Consider the following 22,734-nt stretch of genomic DNA (forward strand, 5'->3'; position numbering starts at 1 on the left):
ATAGAGGACATGTGTGTGCGAGGAGGTTAATCACCTTGCCAACAAAGGTCCGTATAGTAAAAGCTATGGTTTTCCCAGTAGTGATGTATGGAAGCGAGAGCTGGACCATAAAGAAGGCTGATCTTCGAAGAATGGATGCTTTTGAATTATGGTGCTGGAGGAGACTCTTGAGAGTCCCATGGACTGCAAGAAGATCAAATCTCTCCATTCTGAAGGAAAACAGCCCTGAGTGCTCACTGGAAGGACAGATCCTGAAGCTGAGGCTCCAGTACTTTGGCCACCTCATGAGAAGAGAAGTTTCCCTGGAGAAGACCATGGTGTTGGGAAAGATGGAGGGCAGAAGGAGAAGGGGACGACAGAGGACAAGATGGTTGGATAGTATTCTCGAAGGTACCAGCATGAGTTTGACCAAACTGCGGGAGGCAGTGGAAGACAGGAGTGCCTGGCGTGCTCTGGTCCAGGGGGTCATGAAGAGGTGGACACAACTAAATGACTAAACAACAACAGGAGTGCCTCTACATTAAGGAATGCAGTCAACAGGCCTGCCAGCCAGCCATGATTGGCTCCTTAAGAGCCAACTCCTAGGGCCAAGGTCCCTTTGGCTCCCCCCATAATATATTTGAGAGGGCCGCCCCCCTACAAATTAATGGGCAATCCCATTAAAATTGTGTGTGCGCACTGCATCTTGTGATCAGCTTTGCAAGGCAGGGCTTACCTGGGTCCATGGGCATAGCTGCAAATGAGGGCAGCTGCCCCCCATCAAGTAAATACATAAAAATAATTAACTGAGATTCTGCCCCCTCACATAAATCTTGGCTACGTCCATGCCTGCCCCCCAATATTGTATTCAACTTGGCACCCCTGATTGGCTGTAGTTCCCTGTGCTGTTCACTGCTGCTATGATTATGATTATTTATTAAATTTGTATTCCGCCCTTCATCCAAAGATCACAGGGCGGTTCACAACATAAAAATGCAAGATGAGAACACAAAATGCATAATAGAACAAAGACAAAGACAGAGCAATGATCTCTCCTCCCACTAACATATTTAAAAGGCCATAGAATGTTAACCAGCCAAAGGCCTGGTTAAAGAGAAACGATATTTAAGGAAAGCACCAGGCGAGCTTCGCTGGGGAGAGCAGCCCACAAATGGGGAACCACTGGAGAAAAGGTTCGTTCTCGTGTTGCCACCATCCAGACCACAGAAAGAAGGGCCTCAGATGATGTTTGCAAGTCCTGGGTTGGTTCATATGGGGAGAGGCGATCCTTGAGGTATTGCAGTACTGGGCCATTTAAGGCTTTATAGGTCAAAACCTCAGGGGGCCTTGGGTACTATGCACCTTGGCTTGGGGGAAGCAAAATGTCTTCTGTTGGAGTGCTGACAGGAGCAAGCCAGCAGTAAATCACACCAAGCGCATTGGAATTAACTCTTTATTAGCAAAACATGATCTGCACTGGAGTGTTAGGCCGGATGAGCACAGCAACTCAGGTCTTCCCCTCATGAAGCAGTTGCCAAGGCTAAAGGTCCCTGCCTTCCTATAGCTGGCGATGTCCCCGCCTCTCCAGGGTGTTTTCGAAGCAATCCGAAACTGCGCCTGCCACTGCTCTGCCCTTTTCATGCCTCTCCTGGTTCTAGGAGACCAGGGGGGAAGGGAGCTTGTCGCAGCAGGGAGACCCCCGGGCTCTTCCCAAGCTGGATCTATCTCTGCCTCTTGGCCTCTTTCATCTTCTGCTTCAGCTTCTATCCATAGCTGTCAACCGTCCCTTATTTGGTGGGAAACTCCCTTATCCCAGCACCGTTTCCCGCTGCTGTCCCTTATTGATGATGTCCCTTAAATTTCCCGGGTTTCAAAGGAAGCAGCTCCTCTCCCTCCCTCCCTCCCTGCCGGCCAGGGAGGAGGGAGGCTCCAACTGTGTTGCTTGGCTGCATTGCTCATCCAATAAGGAGTCTAAGAACGACTGGGGGTGGAGCTTGCATGCCGATCAAATCGGCCGCCTTGCCTGGGGACTCGCCTTTGCTCAGCGCTTCCCAGCGGAGAGGTGACGGTGGTTTTCCTTGCTACATCCCCTTTGCCGCGTTGCTGCGCTGTGGGAACCACCGCTTGAGGCTTCTTTTGGCTGCTGGCTGGGCTTTCTGCCTTTGGCTCGGAGGGGCTCAGAAGCTGAACATACCTGTGCCTGGAAAATCCCTTATTTTAGCTGCTGATCCCTTATTTTTGAGGCTGCTGGTCCCTTATTTTCAAATCTGTAGGTTGACAGCTATACTTCTATCTCTGATTCTGGACTTGTCCCTGCAAAGAGTCTCCCTACTCACCAAGCCCCGTTACCTCTTCAGCTTCCGAGACCTCCTCCTCCTGGTCTTCTCCCTCGTTGTTGTCCCACCACCACTCCTTGGGATCTGAGCCTTCTTCCCTTGGGATATGACCCTCAACTGGTTCCGCCCACTATTCCTCTGTGTCCAACCAGTCCGTGTCAAGTGCCAGCCTAGGGCTATGAGGAGGAGGAAACCCAGGTTGGTTTATTGACTTTATACATTGACCTCCCCCAACAAAAATGGGGCCCAAGGTTCAAATCCCCAGTTAGGATTGCAGATAGGCTTCTGTTTCAGATTGCCAGGAGCCCTGGTGTATCCTTTATTTATTGCATTTGCATTCCACTATTCCTCCAAGAAGCTTGAGGTGGAATGCCTGGTTCTCCCTGTCTTTGTTTTATTCCCGCAACAATCCTGTGAGGCATGTTAGGCGGATGCAGTGACTGGGATTTGAACCCGGGCCTCCCAGATCCTAGCCCGCCACTCTAACCACTACCCCACACTGTGTATGTACAGTATAAAGGTAAAGGTAAAGGGACCCCGGACCATTAGGTCCAGTCGTAACCGACTCTGGGGTTGCGGCACTCATCTCGCTTTATTGGCCGAGGGAGCCGGTGTACAGCTTCCAGGTCATGTGGCCAGCATGACTAAGCCACTTCTGGCGAACCAGAGCAGCGCATGGAAACGCCATTTACCTTCCCGCTGGAGCGGTACCTATTTATCTACTTGCACTTTGACGTGCTTTCGAACTGCTAGGTTGGCAGGAGCTGGGACCGAGCCACGGGAGCTCACCCCGTCGTGGGGATTCGAACCGCCAACCTTCTGATCGGCAAGTCCTAGGCTCTGTGGTTTAACCCACAGTGCCACCCATGTCCCTTATGTACAGTATATGTTGAAAATAATTTAAATCCCGCTCTTCCTAAGCGAGATCGTCATACATGAAAAATAATAAACCGGGATGAACAAACTTTTCTTCCCTTAAGACGGCGGGCCTACATTTTGACAATGTGTGTACAGGTCTTATTTTTTAACATGTACGACCCTCCTGAAGTTTCGAAATGGCCTGAGAGTTCAGTGAAATAAATGTGTGATGTGATTATGGGTGGATATCTTTTTATATCTCCAAAAAGATAGGCACAAGAGCCAGTACAAACTCAAAACACTTGAGAATAAAAAATTAAGTTGCCAGCAGTGGAAATCGGCTTCAAATAAATGGTCTGGGGTCTTAAAGAACTCTAATGGCTCACACTTTGATATAATACATACATTTGGAATTTCAGTTCCTCCAAGAATTCTGGCTTCAGTGCAGGAATGGCTGAGTGAATTTCTGTGGTCGGGGTTACGTAAGAGGGCAGACTACATCAGACTAATGGTTCCCTCTGGCTTTAAAAACAATGAGAATTGGACATTACTAGCACAAAGTAATCTGATAATGTTACATTAAGGATTAAAAGAGGGTATGAGCTCTCATATATTCTAAGGTGTTTGAGCTAAAGTACAGCTTGTCTTATCTGAATTAAGTTTTGGCTGAGATGATTATTACTATTTATTTATTTGTTAATTACTCCCCCCCTCCAAATGAAGCTCAAAACAACTTACAAAAAACAAACATTAAAAGGGGTAAGGAAAAAGGGCAAAGCAGCCCAAAATACACGAATATTTTATATATATATGAGCAGGAACCGGCAAGCCACTCCAGTATCCCTGCCAAGAAAACTCCTAGGACAAAGACAACAGGCATATAAAAGAGTGCCTGGCGTGCTCTGGTCCATGGGGTCACGAAGAGTTGGATACGACTAAACAACAACAACACACACACAAACACACACACACACAGATCCAACTCTGCCTCACCCCACTAAAATTAAGACCCAGAGTCCTGGGTGAACAAGAACGTGTTTGCCTTGTGCCTAAAACAGTTAGCGATGGCACCAGACTCACCTCCCTGGAAAGCACTGCATAAATGGGGGGCCACCACTGAAAAGGCAAGTTCTTGTCTTGCCACCCACTGCATCACTCTGAGGGGGCACATGCAGAAGGGCCTCATGTGGAGAACGCCAGGTCTGGGTTAGTTCATGGGGTAAGAGGCAGTTCTTGAGGTATTGGGGTCCTAAATTGCATAAGGCTTCCCAGTCTACCCAAGGGGTGCAATATTTGTCTTGCCCTGGGCGCCAGCAACCTTTGGTATGCCACTGCAAAGGCTGTATACGGAGAAATCGAGCTTTCCTTATGGCTAGTGATGGAGAAGATTTCCATCCTTTTTTCTTGACAAGATAGCCAAACTCACCTGTATCATGGGGGTGATGTTACCAGCGCACCACAGCGTGCCTGCCGCAAGGAGAACTGAAATAGCATGTCTGGAGCATTTTGAAATTGAGTGCTGCATGCTCAATATTACATGCATGCATCATCTCTTGGCACTGGGACACTCCGTCTTGGAATCCTCTCTTCTCAGTTGGCTGTTGAGTCTATTTAAGTAGTATCTACAGTAGTACCTCAGGTCAAGTACCGTATGTTTCGCTCCATAAGGCGCACCGGACCATAAGGCGCACCTAGTTTTTAGAGGGGGAAATCAAGGGGGGAAATCTTGATTTTTGTTGCCTGCGTGCAGCCTGTACGCTTCTCCCAGAGCTTCTGGGGCTGCTGGGGGAAGCCTGGGTCCCCCCCGCCCCAGCCCCAAAGAGCAAAGAAGCCAAGACTGTGCACGGGATCCATCCTGCTGGCTGTCTTGGCTTCCTCTTTAGCCGTGCGCAACCTCTCCAGCCGGGAGAGGCTGCGCGCGATTATGGCAATACCCCCACCTCCTGCAAAAGCCCACAGGAGCCGCGCACCCTTTAAGGAGCATGCGGCTCCTGCGGGCTTTTCTACGAGGAGGGAGAAGGGACTGACTGGGGGCCTTTCCTGCCTGCCTCCCCCCTGCATTCACTCCATAAGACGCACACACATTTCCCCTTACTTTTTAGGAGGAAAAAGTGCGTCTTACGGAGTGAAAAATATGGTACTTAATTCGTTCCGGAGGTCCGTACTTAACCTGAAACTGTTCTTAACCTGAAGCACCACTTTAGCTAATGGGGCGTCCTGCTGCCGCCATGCCGCCGGAGCACGATTTCTGTTCTCATCTTGAAGCAAAGTTCTTAATCTGAAGCACTATTTCTGGGTTAGCGGAGTCTGTAACCTGAAGCGTATGTAACCCGAGGTACCACTGTACAGTGGTGCCTCGCAAGACGAAATTAATTCGTTCTGCGAGTTTCTTCGTCTTGCGGATTTATCGTCTTGCGAAGCACGGCTATTAACAGTACTTAGTGGCTTTAAGAAAAAGGAAACAAACTCGCAAGAACTTGCAAGACGTTTTCGTCTTGCGAAGCAAGCCCATAGGGAACTTCGTCTTGCAAAGCGACTCAAAAAACGGAAAACTCTTTCGTCTTACGAGTTTTTCGTCTTGCGAGGCATTCGTCTTGCGAGGTACCACTGTACTCAGAAGTAGGTCTCAATTGTTTTCAGTGGGCCTTAGTCCTAGATAAATGCATGCCCGAATCACTTGAAAACAAAACCACAGACATTGTGAACACACTTTAAGAAGAGAAAGCCAGGCACAGGTGACACTCCAAATATAGATTTCTTTTTAATACCTTCCTGTCCCACACTTGGCAGCCGACGACAAGCGTTTCTCATAATGGGTGGAGCTAAGAAAAGGGAGGGGCATGTGGCACTAACAATGCTACTGAGGGGGTGGAACTGGAGAAAAAAGTGCCCTCCGGTGAACTGCGGTGGTCGGTGCTCACGTCTTGCCACCTGGACGCAGGGCTCCGTGGCTCCTTCGAACAAAGCCGGTTCTCCTTCCCCACCACATCAGGACCCCGCCCTGGGCACACACCCCTCCTCTGCCAACATGGTGAGAAACACAAGGACCTAAAAACACCCCTTGGGTCCTGGGGAGACACGTCAAGTTTGGCTTAAAAATCCAGAGCCCAGCAAATGCTTTCGCCGCCATTTCATAGGCCGAGCTCCTGGAAACCCCGCGCTTCCTGAGCTCCCAAGGTCCGTCTCCCGGGCTCCTGTTCTCCGCTGTAGAGGTATAGGTTTTCCCCACCAGTCAGTGAACACCGGCGATCCTTCTCGGGGCCATCTTCCTGCTCGGTGCCATCCAGAGAGTGGCGCCTCTCCTGCTGCGCCGCCAGCGGCAGGCGCGAGTGGCGCGGGCTGCTGTGCGGGGACGGCGCCGGCGTCTCGTCGATAAATGTGGTGATCTCATCGCGGAAGAAGCAAACGCTAGACCCCGAGGCAGGTCCCCGGGACACCAGCCCGGCTTCCAGGAACTGCCGGAGCGTGGTGAACTCGTCTTCGGGAGGCCGGTGGCGCCGGTGGTGGTGGTGGTAGCTGCGGAGCTCCGGCAGCAGGAAGCTGGGGACGCCTCCGGGTTTGTGAGGGGTAGGCACGCGGATGTCGTCAGATGAGGACCACTTGTGGAGGAAGGAAGGCGAGGAGCGGTGGGAGGAGAAGATGTTGGTTTCGTCGTGGGACATCCTCCGGGAGAGAGGGACCTGGGAAGAAAGAAGAAGGTAAGAGACAGCGGGCAAGGAGGTTGGATGGCATGCAATATATAGGCTTTTTTCCTCTTAGGTGGATGCTATTGCCATTATAAGAGAACAAGGGAAGTGTTCGTAGTGAGTTCCAGCACCTCTTTTTCTAGAAAAATAGCACTGGGGAGGTCCAATGGCAAATATATATATATATAGAAAGAGAAAACACAACACAGAGCCTAGGACTTGCCGATCAAAAGGTCGGAGGTTCGAATCCCAGCGACGGGGTGAGCTCCTGTTGCTCGGTCCCTGCTCCTGCCAACCTAGCAGTTTGAAAGCACGTCAAAGAGCAAGTAGATAAATACTGGCGGGAAGATAAACGGCATTTCCGTGCACTGCTCTGGTTCGCAAGAAGCGGCTTAGTCATGCTGGCCACATGACCCGGAAGCTGTACGCCGGCTCCCTCGGCCAATAAAGCGATATGAGCGCCGCAACCCCAGAGTCGGTCACGACTGGACCTAATGGTCAGGGGTCCCTTCACCTTTACCTTTATACTGTACATACATATGTATATACATCTATACATACACAGTGTGTAGCGACTGGTGGTCAGGGGTCCCTTTACCTTTACCTAGTGCCACTATTTCTGATGAATTTGCCTCGAGTTTTGCGGCTGTGCAAATTTCATAGAAATGTTTTGGGTATGTGAGTCTTAGTGAGCAACACACACCTGCCCCGTCACAGCACTTTGTCAAGAAAATGTGACACACACCTGGCTTTTCAAGTTTTGTTTTACTTTATGTGCTTTTTGGGGCTACAACACTTCCAAAACAGAGAAAGAAAACCCAAGCGTTCTACTAACACAGATTCATGGTCCTGAACTGTGTTGGTGGGAGAGTCTGGAGTACCTTTTGGCTGCTCAGTTCATCCTTGCTCTGTTTTTCTTTTTTTAAAATATTTTTTATTAAAGATCTTCTTGGTTTACAAAAGTTCGTGCATTGTCTCTTTTTTCATGCTGTGAAGTCTTTTCTACAGATCAGTTACGTTGCTCTGTTTTCTAAGGAGAGAAGGGGTCAGCAAAGCTGTCCTCACACTCCTAAAGCAAAGCGATCTCTCAGCTCTCCCTCAAATGTTCACCCCACGTTGGTTTTTTCCCCTGTGGTGCACCCAGAAATAATGGTATCCCCACCATTTGTGGGTACACACACATACCAGGTAATGTGTGGACTGCACACTACAGTCATACCTCGGGTTAAAGTCGCTTCAGGTTGAGCGTTTTCAGGTTGCGCTCCGCGGCGACCCAGAAGTAACGGAACGCGTTACTTCCGGGTTTCGCTGCTCCCGCATGCGCAGATGCTCAAAATGACATCACACGCATGTGCAGAAGCGGCAACCTGCACAAGCGCATATGCGGCTTCCGTTCTGCTCTGGATGCGAACAGGGCTCTGGAACGGATCCCGTTCACATCCAGAGGTACCACTGTATTATGACCTGCAGTTGATAGTGCAGTTGACCCACTATGGATCCTGTCCGCTTAATATGCCAGCGCCTGTCCTTGCATGCAGGGGAAGTCCCTAACTCACCAGCTACCCTCACCTGGTTTAGCCAGTCAGTCAAAGCCATTTCCCGGGGTGAGGCTGCTGTTGCATGCTAATGGCTTCTAGGAGCCACAGGTGAGACCTGAGTACAAGGTGGGAACCAAAGGTGGACAAACTATCCCAGAAGGAGCATGATGTGTCCCCCACCAGAGGTACTGCCCCTTCCCTAACACCCCATATCCTTGGGTAAGTCCAAACTTTCTCCCTTTTCAATTCTGGGTGGAAGTCTGCGTGCAGCGGAAGTTCTGTTCCCTAGTATCTCAGGGAAGAGGGCTAAGGAAACCACCTGCCTCTGCTAGGTGGGTCTGGTTCAAGGCAACATCTGGCTGAGTTTCCCCAGCCACTCTGGGCGGCTCCCAATCAAATGTTAAAAACAGTACAGCATTAAATATTAAAAACTTCCCTGAACAGGGCTGCCTTCAAATGTCTTTTAAAGATAGGATCGCTGCTTATTTTCTTCACATCTGAAGGGAGGGTGTTCCACAGGGTGGGTGCCACTACCAAGAAGGCCCTCTGTCTGGTTCCCTGTAACCTCACTTCTCGCAATGAGGGAACCGCCAGAAGGCCCTCGGTGCTGGACCTCAGTGTCTGGGCTGAACGATGGGGGTGGAGACGCTCCTTCATGTATACAGGACCGAGGCCGTTTAGGGCTTTAAAGGTCAGCACCAACACTTTGAATTGTGCTCAGAAACGTACTGGGAGCCAATGCAGATCTCTCAGGACCGGTGTTATGTGGTCCCGGCGGCCAGTCCCAGTCCCATAAATGTGTTAAATAAACAGAACGTTGGTTTGTACATTTCAAATGTTGGCAGCGTGATCTGCTCATGTCCCAGACTGGCAGCCAAACCCTCGCACCCCGAAGAAGGGGACTGCTTACCTGCAGGTAGTGCACCCTGTCATGGGGCAACAGCATGTGATGCACTGGCAGCAGCTTAGCATCCCTGGGATCCCGTTTCATAGATGCAGCACCATTGGCATCGAATCGCACTTTGCAGATCCTCCCGTCACCGTAATCGTCACCAGTGCCATCTAGAGGACGACAAGAATGTCTTTGCCACATTTTCTCTCCTCCTCCTTGTTCCCCACCTCAAACAGACAGAAGGCAGACCTATGCAGGCGTGGAACATCTGGATTCTTGCGCTTTGAGGAGGCTAGAGTGTTCATTTGTGGCGAGCTGGTTTTCTAAGCGGTTCGTCATGACTGTGGCATCTATTGCCGCAAGCCTGTAATGAGCTGGACTTGCATGTCAAGCTTCCCACAATGCAGCCTTGCTTGTATTCTGTGCTTATGGGAAATAGCTTGCCATTTCTAGTTGACTATGTGCACAAGGAAAACCCGTGTGGATTTGACCGTGCCACAGTGATGGTGTGAATCTTCTGTCAATTCTATTGATGCTTTTAAAGGAAACACCATCTGGATTTTGGACAGGGATGCCATAGTCATTGGGTATGTTACTTAGGAGCATTGGGATGGGCAGTGCAATGTACTTGATTCCCCCCCCCAAAAAAATTCTAGGAATCACTGTTTAAGTAAGAGGAAACGGACTGTCTTACATATAGCTGTCAAGCGTCCCTTATTTGGCGGGACAGTCCCTTATCCCATGTCCCGCTGCTGTCCCTTATTGATGATGTCCCTTAAATAAGCTACTGAAGGTAATGGGGCCCTTTCTATGTCCAGCTGTCCTTTGTCAACAACAAATTGTTGCTGGTTTTTGTTGTTGAATATATGCTATATGGTAATTTATGGACCTAATAGGTATCTAAAGCCATTTGAACACAACAAAATATGTATTTTATCAAAGTAATTGTTGATCCCTTATTTTGGCTGCTGATCCCTCATTTTCAAGGCTGCTGGTCCCTTATTTTCAAATCTGTAAGTTGACAGCTATGCTTACGTTTAAAGGCAGAGCCAACATTTTTAGTTTGGTGGGGGGTGTTTAAAAGTGGCCTTATCCTATTAAGTTTAAACACACACATTTCTCTACTGGAATAAGCTCTGGAAGCACTTTTCTACAAAGGTGGTGAAAGTGACTGAAGTAACATCCAGCTAGCGTCATGAAAGTTTCAATCTGGAAACAAAATTCAGCAATGTTGCAATAGGTTTTTTAAAAAGAAAGAAAGAAAGAAATGTGATTGTTTTCCTAAGATGGTGAGTGGAGATATAAACAAATGAATGTACATGTCCTGAGGTAACATTATTATCAATTTACGATGGGGTGGAAGGTTCGCAGGCTATGAAGGACTTGCTCATAAATTTATTGACAGATGCACGAATTATTATAGCCAGGAAGTGGAAGGGGCAAGCAGAATATAAAATGGAAGAATGGTATAAAGAGGTGTGGGATATAGCAATTAATGATAAATTAACATGTGCTATTAAGGCAAGATGGGGAACATGCAGGAGAAATGATTTTGAGGAGATATGGGAGGTATTTGTAGAATGTGTACTGTTATAAAATGGAAAGGGGTCAAACCATCGCAAGAGGTGTTGAAATTTGGGGAGGTTGGATAATTACGATGGAATGGTCTCGGGGGTGGGATGCACATTTTTATTCTTATTTATTTATGATAATTACTTTGTCAATAATAATAATTTTTAAAGAAAGAATGTATAAAATGTAAATAAATGTATAAAATATAAATAAAAGAATGAAAATGGGGAAAAAACCCAGCCATAGCTGCAGAAAGAAAGAAAGAAAGAAAGAAAGAAAGAAAGAAGGAAGGAAAGAAGGAAGGAAGGAAGGAAGGAAGGAAGGAAGGAAGGAAGGAAGGAAGGTAGGTAGGAGGAAGGAAGGAAGCAAGGAAGGAAGGAAGGAAGAAGGATGGAAGGAAGGAAGGAAGGAAGGAAGGAAGGAAGGAAGGAAGGAAGGAGGGAGGGAGGGAAGGAAGGAAGGAAGGAAGGAAGGAAGGAAGGAAGAAGGAAGGAAGGAAGGAAGGAAGGAAGGAAGGAAGGAAGGAAGGAGGAAGGAAGGAAGGAAAATACACAGAGCCTCCTCTAGCGTAGAGAGAACACGGGACTGGAGCAACTCACCATCTTCCCCGTCTTCCTCTGACATTATTGCCACGCATTGCTCCCACACAGTACGGACGTCGGCCCGGTAGCGTTCGCAGGACCAGATGAAGGATGGCAGCAGCAGCGTCTGCACCATAGAGCACCAGAGCACAGCCAGCACCATCCAGGTGGGAGCCGTGTCGTAGCGCAGGCTGAAGAAGCTCACCACCTGAAAACAGAAAAGAAAGGAGGACGGGGACATTGTGAGTAACATTCCACCATCAGGCTCCCTATTCACAGCTATAGTGATGTATGGAAGTGAGAGCTGGACCATAAAGAAGGCTGATCGCCAAAGAATGGATGCTTTTAAATTCTGGTGCTGGAGGAGACTCTTGAGAGTCCCATGGACTGCAAGAAGATCCAACCTCTCCATTCTGAAGGAAATCAGCCCTGAGTGCTCACTGGAAGGACAGATTGTGAAGCTGAGGCTCCAAGACTTTGGCCACCTCATGAGAAGAGAAGACTCCCTGGAAAAGACCCTGATGTTGGGAGAGATGGAGGGCACAAGGAGAAGGGGACAATAGAGGACGAGATGGTGGGACAGTGTTCTGGAAGCTACCGGCATGAGTTTGACCAAACTGCGGGAGGCAGTGGAAGACAGGAGGGCCTGGTGTGCTCTGGTCCATGGGGTCATGAAGAGTCGGACATGACTAAACAACTAAACAACAACATTCACAGCTAAGTCTGGAGACAGGTCCCCCCCACCCAATACACACAGAAGAAAAGCTGAAGAAAGAGCAATCACAGTTCATGATGTTTACATTTACCCAAGCAGCAACACTGCTGCACTGTAGCATTTAATGCCCAACGCTACCTACCAGCAAGTGGTCCCTATAATACTTGATATATCCCCCCGTCCCACCGCAAAGTTAGTGTAGTATACAGGAATTTCCTGTACATGCCCCAACTAAATAATGTAGCTTAAAGCAAAATGTCTTCCTCAGGGCCAGCCCACTCATGAGACAAGGTGAGGCAACTGCCTCAGGCAGCAAGATCCACTGGGGCAGCTGATCCTGGTGTAAATCTTCATCCCCCCCTTGTTCCTGATACAGATCTTCATTCATCCCTTCTTCCCCAGCGGGGTGTGTGTGTGTGTGTCACCATTTTGCAGTTCACCTCAGGCGGCAAAATGTCTTGAGCTGGCCCTGGCCTTGCTGCTTAACCCTCTCCCACACACTCATCAAATAACTCAGCTTCATATGCGCATTAGGCTCGTGCGCCATGTTCCTCACCATCATTCACATAAGTGGTTTACATTATGTCACACGACTTGACATTTCCACACATATATGCTTCCTTTCTTCCACACCTTTGCAAAGTGTTTTAAGCATCTGTGTTTTCAGGCATGGGAAAGTAAACTACATAGGAGAAATAGAAGCCCTCTCTGGCTTCTGTGTATTTTGTACATTTGTTTGTTTGTTTGCATATAACAAGCAGTGATCATTTTTAGAAGCAATAGAAATGGAAAGCCACTCACTCGCTTAAAAAAATATTGACTTGTGTTTTGAATGTGCAAATACCGCATATTTTCGTGTATAAGATGCCCACGTGTATAAGACGCCCCCTGTTTTGGGGGAATCCAAATTAAGAAAACACCCCTCAGCACTACCCGTGTACAAGACGAGCCCCAATTTTAAACCTAATTTTTTGGTAAAAAAAAGCTAGTCTTATGCACGGAAAAATACAGTAAATAATGCCATTATAAATAAACAATTGCTTGCATAATCTTGCTCATTTATCCATTCCATTATGTTAAATCATGTGAACTATGTTACGGAATGTACCAGACAAAGCTAATACAGTGGTACCTCGGTTTAAGAACAGCCCTGTTTACGAACGATTCAGTTTATGAACTCCGCAAAACCGGAAGTAGTGTCCCGGTTTGCGGACTTTACCTCGGTCTAAGAACGGAATCTGAAAGGTGGAAGGGCACCGACGGCGGGAGGCCTCATTAACGAAAGCGTGCCTCAGTTTAAGAACATTTTCGGTTTAAGAATGGACCTCCGGAACAGATTAAGTTCATAAACCGAGGTACCACCATACAGTGGTACCTCAAGTTACATAGGCTTCAGGTTACATACGCTTCAGGTTACAGACTCCACTAACCCAGAAATAGTGCTTCAGGTTAAGAACTTTGCTTCAGGATAAGAACAGAAATCGTGCTCTGGCGGCGCAGCAGCAGCGGGAGGCCCCATTAGCTAAAATGGTGCTTCAGGTTAAGAATAGTTTCAGGTTACGAATGGACCATCAGAACGAATTAAGTACTTAACCAGAGGTACCACTGTATTCGTAAATAATATTAGAGTTAATTGATGGTGGTTTTGGAGCAGATTAAAGAGAGGGTTGTTTTGCTTCATGGTGTATCGTTTCGTAAGTGTGATGTTTGTTAACATTTTTTGCTTCTTGGCATATAAATTACACTGAAATCAGGGCCGGCTCAAGAAATTGTCACACTTGAGTCAAACTACAAAATGTAGTGGGGGGCATGGAAGAAGGGTGAGTAAAGATCACATTGGGAATCTGGGAACCAGCAACAGCGGGTACCATATTTTTCGCTCTATAAGACCACAAGACGCACCTTGTTTTTGGAGGAGGAAAACAAGAAAAAAAAATATTCTGAATCTCAGAAGCCAGAACAGCAAGAGGGATCACTGTGCAGTGAAAGCAGCAATCCCTCTTGCTGTTCTGGCTTCTGGGATAGCTGCGCAGCCTGCATTCGCTCCATAAGATGCACACACATTTCCCCTTACTTTTTAGGAGGGAAAAAGTGAGTCTTATAGAGCAAAAAATACGGTAATTCATTCCTTGGAGGCCAGATCTGCTGCCACTATTGTTCCTGCCACCTGAGGCAGCCTTGGACTGGCCCTGATGAGATTTCTATATGTTCTAAAGTAAACTGGGAAAATCCACATTGGGGTTTACTGGGGCTGCTGAAAAGATGGTGGATTCTCCTACCCAACAGAGCAGCATTTAAACTCTCTGGTTTCTACACTAATTTTCCATGGCCGTTGTTGAGAGTTTCCCTTAACTTCTATCTGGGCTGTGTGAGAGGGTGTCTTTGGGCTGTGAGAGGTGCCTGCAAAATGCAGCTGGTAGCTGGAAAGTGAAATATTTTTGGCAAAGCTCCTGCATTAACATGGGAGTCATTCCTAACATTAATGGGAGCATTGTAACTTGTGAGCTAGTTCACATACCTGCCTCACTCACAGCAGAGACTTTATTCTGTGCCTGGTGCTCGCTGCAAAAAGCTCATTCAACTAGTTCACCACAGGAGGAACTGAATTTGTGCACCTCGGTGCAATCAGATCAATGAGTTGAATGCTGACTCGCAGCATTTCAGCTTCCGCTCATGGCAAGTGTCAAGCAACTTGATTCATTGCAAACAAGCACTAACACAGCACTTTAAAAACAAACAAATGCTAATCGTTGCTAGAATAATGTAAAGAGCAATGGCTGATCTGGACTTTGTCTTTGGGCATGGGTAGGCAAACTAAGACCCGGGGGCCGGATCCGGCCCAATCACATTCTCAATCCGGCCCGCGGACGGTCCGGGAATCAGCGTGTTTTTACATGAGCAAAATGTGTCCTTTTATTTAAAATGCATCTCTGGGTTATTCGTGGGGCATAGGAATTTGTTCATTTCCCCCCTCCAAAATACAGTCTAGCCCCCCACAAGGTCTGAGGGATGGAGGACCCGCTCATGGCTGAAAACGTTTGCTGACCCCTGTCTTTGGGAAACTACGATTTTCAGCAACTCCACCATTCTAAATCACAAACTAGGTGTGGAATGTGGTTACACAAATGTTACCAAAGTAGTGCATCAAAATCCACGTCCCCAGACCTTTGTGGTCTTTTTATTTAAAATGTATGTGTGTGTGTGTTTTAATTTGCAGTCCATATATTCTGCTACTGTGCCAGACAATTGTAGATATTCTAACTGCTAAGCCCTGGAAACCACCTGCCCCAGTAGTGCTCTTAGATTTGCTAACAGTTTCTGCTACTTAAGAGAGAGAGAAAAGATCATTAGAAGCTCTGTCTGACAAGGATTCTAGGGACCTTTACTGAAACTAACAACTGCAGTCCTGTCTCTTCCTGCCACTCTCATGAACAGTCATACTCCACCTCTTCCTGCTGCCCCCAGAACACCGGCTAGAGAAGCAGTTCTGGGCTTTATACTCACTCAACAGGGACCCAAGAGAACATTTTATGAAAAGGTTCGCTCTGAAAGGTCAGGACTTCTGAAAAAGTATCTGAGGGCAAACGTTGCAAAACTGATTTTCTACCTTGACGCTTTATTTATTTATTTATTTAGAGTTGAAAGCATTATTGCAATGCATCTTTGTATCTTAGAAGTGCATACACACAAGTTTTGATCACACTCCCCAGAAAAGGAAAGAGCCAGACTCCTAACGGAGCTGTACCTACGAAGGCCGTCGGGCAATGCAAATAAGTGAGGCTTAGCCTCCAATGGGATACATTTGAGAGCAGGTCGAACCCGCCTCTTGCCCAGATGACTGGGGTCACCAAGGCAGGTTTAGCACCCTCCCAGTAGTGCCCCATGGGATACGCCTCTTTACTTCATTCCGAACAATAGTTCCCATTCACTTACATAGAGGAAAGTGCTGCTCATGGGGCCACAACTAAGGTCAGGGCACCCTCTAATTCTAGCACACGCCGACCTGTCTTCCACTAGACAAGGATCCTCCAGAATCTCTCACCCCAGATGCCTGTCCTTGCATCCCCAGTGCTCCTTGTACTATAAAGGGCTTTCCCTCCACACACCCCATGCCTTGTGTCAGGCCTGGTGCCAAAGGTCAGCTGGCTTGGGCATTGGCCAAGGGCCCCAGGAGCTCCAAAGGGCCCTGCTGTGCTGCCACTTAGCATCCTTCCCAGGGCCGGATTTAGGTTGGATGAGGCCCTCAGCTCCTGAAGGTAATGGGGCTCTTTATATGTCCAGCTGTCCTTGTCAACAACAAATTGTCGCTGTCTTTTGTGTTGAATATATGCTCTCCCTCCCCCCCCTTTGCACATGCAGAATGTAAAAAAGGTAAAGGCAAATGACCCCTGACAGTTAAGTCCAGTCGTGAACGACTTTCGGGTTGTGGCGCTAATCTCACTTTACAGGCCGAGGGAGCTGGCGTTTGTGCGCAGTTTTTCCGGGTCATGTGGCCAGCATGACTAAGCCGCTTCTGGCGCACGAAACACCGAAACCAGAGCAGCGCATGGAAACGCCGTTTACCTTCCCACCAGAGCGGTACCTATTTATCTACTTGCACTGGCATGCTTTTGAAGTGCTAGGTTGGCAGGAGCAGGGACAGAGCAACAGGAGCTCACCCCGTCGCGGGGATTCAAGCCCAAGAGGCTCAGTGGTTTAGACCACAGTGCCACCCGCATCCCTTTGTAGAATGTAGGCACCATGTATATAGAAATGAGCAAACCAGTGATATTTTAGGGAGCAGGCTAGCAGGCGGGGCCCATTACTTACATCATAGGAGCCTACACAACACAAAACACTGTTGTTGTATGTAGGTTTTATTTTATTTGTTTTTTGTCTTATATATTGGAAATGTACATCCAGGGGTTTTTTCCCTTTAAATTTTTTTGGGGGCCCCAAGAGAGGGGGGCCCTAAGCTGTAGCTTGTATAGCTTATACGTAAATCCGGCACTGATCCTTCCCACCAGGCCTCCAGAGGTGATTTCAGTGCAGGGCAGGCAGCGCTGCCACTTTCAAATGGAAGCCAAACTTGGCTCCCATCTTTAGCGGCTGCTCAGCATGTTTAATTATACCAGAATTGCAGTACCCCAGCCTATACAGCCATAACATCTATATAAATACAGTGGTACCTCGGGTTACATACGCTTCAGGTTACATACGCTGCTAACCCAGAAATAGCGCTTCAGGTGGAGAACTTTGCTTCAGGATAAGAACAGAAATCGTGCTCCGGAGGCGCGGCAGCAGCAGGAGGCCCCATTAGCTATAGTGGTGCTTCAGGTTAAGAACAGTTTCAGATTAAGAACGGACCTCCAGAACGAATTAAGTACTTAACCTGAGGTACCACTGTATTTATGGAACTACAGTTCCAGTAGGACCAAGACTACAGATAGGTCTTCCCCTGTTTGGGAGGCATACTGACAACCCCTGTGCCAAGTCTAGCACCAGCTTTGCATTTTGCTAATGTACAACAGGCTCCTTCCGTAGCAGAACTGCGACACTTGGTCCCTGCTTGGTACCCTCTGCAGGTCCAGTAGACGGGGCCTGAGGACAGAGATTGCATGGCTGTCTGTGATGTGTGTGCAGTCACCGAAGCATGTAAGTTAATTTGTCAAGGGGTGCCAAAAGAGATGGACATCAAAGCTCAGAGAAGCTGAACAGGTGGGGGGGAAATAGCTTAGGTACCTATGATATAATCCACAAGTCCTTTAGGCTGCCTGTTGTTTCAAGATAACGTTATTTCAAAATATCAAAGGCCCGCGTTTCAGAAAATAGCATCTCTTTATGTGTATGTGTTTGCTCCTTTCTTAAAAGTTCTTTTGATCTGCCAATCCTAACAGGAACTGGGGAGCCAGGACAGAGATTATGCCCTCTAGAGGCTAGTTGGAGGAGTATATAAATGCAACCTGAGGCTGGAAACAGATGGTTTTCTTCAGTTTTTAAAGCAAAACAGCACATGCACTGCACCTCGTGGTGTACGCATCTCACTCTTGTCTTTGGTAAGCAGTTTTTGTAAATTTCTTCAGTTCTTCAAAATCCCCCTAAACCTGTTTGATCAGAGGCAATGGCGGGACACAATAATTGTGTGCGTACATCAAGGTCTAAACCACAGAGCCTAGGGCTTGCTGATCAGAAGTTCGGCGGTTCGAATCCCCACGACGGGGTGAGCTCCCGTTGCTGGGTCCCTGCTCCTGCCAACCTAGCAGTTCGAAAGCACGTCAAAGTGCAAGTAGATAAATAGGTACCGCTCTGGCGGGAAGGTAAACGGTGTTTCCGTGTTGTCAGGGAACTGCCATCGGAACGAGAGGAGGAGGAGAGGCTCCACGACGATGCTGGAGAGGGGCCAAGTAGGGAGAGAGGCAGGTCTCCTGTTGGGGAAGAAATTCAGCGCGACACCAGGGATGGAGGGGGGCCAATGGGGGAAGCGGAGAGCAGGCTCAGAGACTCTTCACTGGACACCAGCGGAGAGAGCACAGGTCCTCCGCTACCCACGCCCACCCTGCGCAGAAGGCTTCCGCGCAGGGAGGCTAGGAGGAGACTGGGCGTCAAACAACTTTTATGTTGGAAAAGGTTGAAGAAACGCCCACTATCGGATTCTGCCAGCGACTGAGCAGCCACGAAGTGAGGGGCTGTTCAGCCAGGAAAGGTTTAACCAGGCCACCTACCCAGGAGTGGCGGCAACTTACGCACGAGCAACCCCATAACCATTAGACGTGTGTTGCTCTGGTTTGCCAGAAGCGGCTTAGTCATGCTGGCCACATGACCTGAAAAAACTGTCTGTGGACAAATGTTGGCTCCCTTGGCCTGTAAAGCGAGATGACCACTACAAGCCCAGAGTCATCTACGACTGGACTTAACTGTTAGGGGTCCCTTTACCTTTAACTTTAAGAACATGAACAGATATTTTTTAAAAAATAATAATAATGTATAAGCAGGTAAATGAAATGTCTTGGTAGGCTTGCCAAAACAAAAACAAATCTGCCAGACCCTACACTGCCAAGGCGCTCTGTGACTTCAGAGCAGCTAAACCAATGGCAGCTGGAAGGGCGAGATGACCGCCACAACTCCAGAGTTGTCCACGACTGGACCTAACGGTCAGGGGTCCCTTTACCTTTACCTTTACCCTTACCTTTACATCAACGCCAACAATGCCTCTGTCGAACTATGCTCATTTTTCTCTTTAAAATGAGGCAGGGAGGTTGTTGACTTTCTAAAACTGTGGTTTTCAAGCTATGTTTCAGGGAACACTGATGTTCCTTGGAAGCTAACTTGGGATTCCTCAATGAGGTGATCAATAAGCAGCGTTCGCTGAAAACACCCTGTGCATCGCTTCTGATCTTCCTCTGAGACGCTTAGATGCAGTGGAGTGTTTTGGGGTGAATTCTAGTGGACACATTGCAACGGGGAGGGCTAAGAGACTTGGCCACATGCCCCACATGAGTTATGTCCCCAAATCCTCTGCAAAATACAGGGAGCCCATGTTGGAGTCTCAAAGGTTCACTGCAAACATGTCAGTGCAGAAAGTGTTTCCTAAAGGTTCAAAGGTCCAGGAAACTGATGTTAGCATCTGTCTGTCTCAAGAGACAATGGAGTGCACCTCCAGGGGTGAAGTCAAACCAAAGTGACCTCCAAGGGGTGCAAGCTTGGGCGGTGCATATGGAGGTCCTGGCCTACCCGTATGGCAAGACCCCCCTCTCAGACTCACTTATGTGGTCAAAGAAAAGCAGAGCAATAGGTCTGGCACTAGCTTGTCTGCAGGAGTTGCCAGAAGGAGGTGTACAAGGTGCCATCTCTCTTAGGGGATCAGTGTAGGGCTTACTCCATAGCCTTTTCTTCAGCCAAAGTTATTCCCCAAAGCAGTGGAGGTTTAGGATTAGAGTTTCCTTCTCCTAGATGGGCTACCTTCCCAGGTTGATGAGCCCCACCTGCCCCTCATTTTCCTTTACAGCACGTACAGTAACCGCTTTCTTGATCTTTGGACCCATGATTGTTCTCAATCTGCTGAGGCCAGTCTTCGCATGCAGGGGAAGTCCCTAACTCACTAAAGGTTTGAGACCCATTGGCTACCCTCATCTGGTTTAGCCGGCCAGTTGAAGCCGTTCCTGGGGTGTGGCCACTCTAGCATGCTAGCAGCTTCTAGGAGCCACAGGTGAGAGAGAGCAGAGTGGGACCAAAGGTGGACAAACTGAAAAAAGTTTTTCTTTTTATGTAGCAGTATTTTTTAAAAAAATGGTGAAGACTCAAAATGGAACATTTGAGCCCTGAGGTGAATCTTTCAGACACAGGTATGAGGATGTTTCAGACAGAGAGTTATGGTGGAAATTGTTTCACAACCTTTAGAGTGGTATACGTGGTCAGTACCCACAAAGGAATGACCCTCTAAATGGAAAATGGGGTGAAATTAATCTGGTGCTCTTGAAAGGGTGTATTTTACAGTGAGGTTGAGACCAAATTCCTCAAGTACCCTTAGATAACCTCTGTGCTGTGTCAACTTTTGACATAATAAACTATAACCAAATAGCTATGGGTGTGACCTTATATTAAGCTCTTATCCAAATTTAGGGCTGGGCGTAATTGCACTTTTTAACAATAAAATGTAAATTGAAATTCAAAGGTGGACAAACTACCCCAGAAGGAGCATGATGTCCCCCCCCACCAGAGGTACTACCCCTCCCCTAACACCCCATAGCACTGCTCTAGGACAATGGAAAAGAGGAGGAAGGGGTATTTCTTACCAAAATGGGCACCCCGGTCAGTGTGTCGTAGAGGAAAACGATGGCGCTGATGAGATTGGTCATCTGCATGGAAGTCTTGGCAGATTCAGACCCATCCAGCGACGACCGCCGTTTGCCCCTAACGTCCTCCACCACGATAGTTGGCACGTTGAAGGTGGTGTGAGCTGAAGAGGGGCAAGCAGAGGCGGCTTCCTCCGCTCTCAGATGGTGGCATCTGTGGTGCCTTCGGTGAGCCCACAAGGTCTGGTAGAACGTGATGCCCACGCAAACCAAGCCCATGACAATGCCTCCGAGGAGGAGCAGGCTGAAGCACACGCCAAAGCCCAGGCCGATCTTGCTGACGATGAACTGGCAGCCGCTGGCGTAGTACCGCTCCCCGTTGTTGTGCCAGCCGATGGAAGGCAGCGTGGAGAGAATGAAGGACACCATCCAGATCCCCATCACGGCGTGCAGGGCCTGCTTCTTGGCGTTGCTCAGGCGGTAGTTGACAGGCCACCTCACCATCCACATGCGGTGGTAAGACAAGGAGGCGACGGTGAAGCACGTGGCCAAGGCCAAGGTGTAGTAGGTGGAGACGAAGACCTTGCAGATGCTCTCGTTCCAGTCGTAGTCCGAGGACTCGCGGCGCAGCTGCACCACCGCGTAGGTGGTGAGCGGCACGGCAGCCATGAGGATGTGGGTCCCTGCCAGGAAGCACAGCAGAAGCTCCAGGGGTTTGTGCTTCTGCTGCTTGGCTGTGATGCTCAGGATGATCCAGGAGTTGGCCAGCAGGGCAAGGAGCCCACAAGCCAGCCACCACAGCGAGTTATTGTGCAGGGTAGCCTTGGAGAGTTCCTCCATGGGGCTGCTGCCTCCACCGCGATTCATTGTGCCTCCTCCACCTTGGGATCTGGAGACAGTGCAGAGGAGCAGGCACAAGGCAAGGGAGTGCCTGTCTCATCTACTTGCGGGAGGAAAGAGGAGAGAACTGTAGAAGGAAGGTCCGGAAGGTAGTGCCATGAGGAGGGTCCACTCTCTTAATCCTATTCCTTATTATTCCTTCCTCCTCTGCTCCTTCTGCATTCTTTGTTTTTCACTCTTTCGATCCATACTCCCTTCTTTAATTTTTCTCTCGCTTTTCCTCTTATATATCTTTTAAATTTATATCTTATTTTAATTTTGTTTACAAAGAAACTAGCGAAAGAAGACAGAAGGCTGCAGCCTGTATGTGTCCCTCCTCCTACCTTTTAAAGTTATGTACTAACGCCCGGCTTTGTCTGTACGGAAAGCTAGTCACGTATAGCAACAGGATCCTTATAACTCTTTGCAGCTGTATGCTGGATAATATTGAACAACCTTTTTGAGGATGTCAGCCTATGCCCATTCCTCCTGGATTTTGGGAGGAAATGTAAGACACTTTTCCTCAGACCCTCTGGTCAGCAAAAGTTGCTTTCCTGAATTGCTGGCCTATGTATTTACTGATTTACTGCTAGTTTTAGAGATAGCAGTTTGGCATTTTGTCTATTTGAGCTGTTTTTCTTCGAGAGGCTCTGTATATTTGTGCGGCTGGTTCCCTTGTTGCGTTTTAAACTATTGTTGTAACTGGCTTTATATTTTTTTATTTTTACACAGCATCAAGTACAGAGGCAGAGGATATACGTTGAAAATAAATGATAAATTTTAAGGAGGTGAGATAAGCAAGAAGCATTTTTATTTACTGGTACTACTTCTTAGGTTGCTTGCTTGCTTGCTTTCTGTCTCCCTCAAGAAAAAGAAATGAAAAGAAGATAACCTTCTCTTAACCCCACACTGCTCTGACTCTCCTGG

General features: G+C 48.1%; 1 protein-coding gene across 1 annotated transcript; it reads right to left on the bottom strand.

The window, feature by feature from the left end:
• Positions 1 to 5,909: 5,909 nt before the first annotated feature.
• Positions 5,910 to 22,734, bottom strand: GPR162 (G protein-coupled receptor 162). Its single transcript, XM_053371700.1, has 4 exons — positions 20,929 to 22,734; positions 11,461 to 11,650; positions 9,308 to 9,459; positions 5,910 to 6,853 (listed from the first exon to the last, which is right to left on the bottom strand). The coding sequence occupies exons 1-4, from the start codon at positions 21,793 to 21,795 to the stop codon at positions 6,305 to 6,307; spliced, it is 1,758 nt and encodes a 585-aa protein (XP_053227675.1). The 5' UTR covers positions 21,796 to 22,734; the 3' UTR covers positions 5,910 to 6,304.

This window comes from Podarcis raffonei, chromosome 17 (genome assembly GCF_027172205.1).
Source record: "Podarcis raffonei isolate rPodRaf1 chromosome 17, rPodRaf1.pri, whole genome shotgun sequence".
Lineage (NCBI taxonomy): Eukaryota > Metazoa > Chordata > Lepidosauria > Squamata > Lacertidae > Podarcis > Podarcis raffonei.

Excerpts from the sequence above, each read along its gene's own strand:
- GPR162 (XM_053371700.1), bottom strand. The coding sequence starts at position 21,795 with ATGAATCGCGGTGGAGGCAGCAGCCCCATGGAGGAACTCTCCAAGGCT. Across the intron at positions 11,651-20,928 it reads TGACCGGGGTGCCCATTTTG|GTGGTGAGCTTCTTCAGCCT; the intron begins GTAAGAAATACC and ends TTCTGTTTTCAG. Across the intron at positions 9,460-11,460 it reads AGAGGAAGACGGGGAAGATG|ATGGCACTGGTGACGATTAC; the intron begins GTGAGTTGCTCC and ends GTCGTCCTCTAG.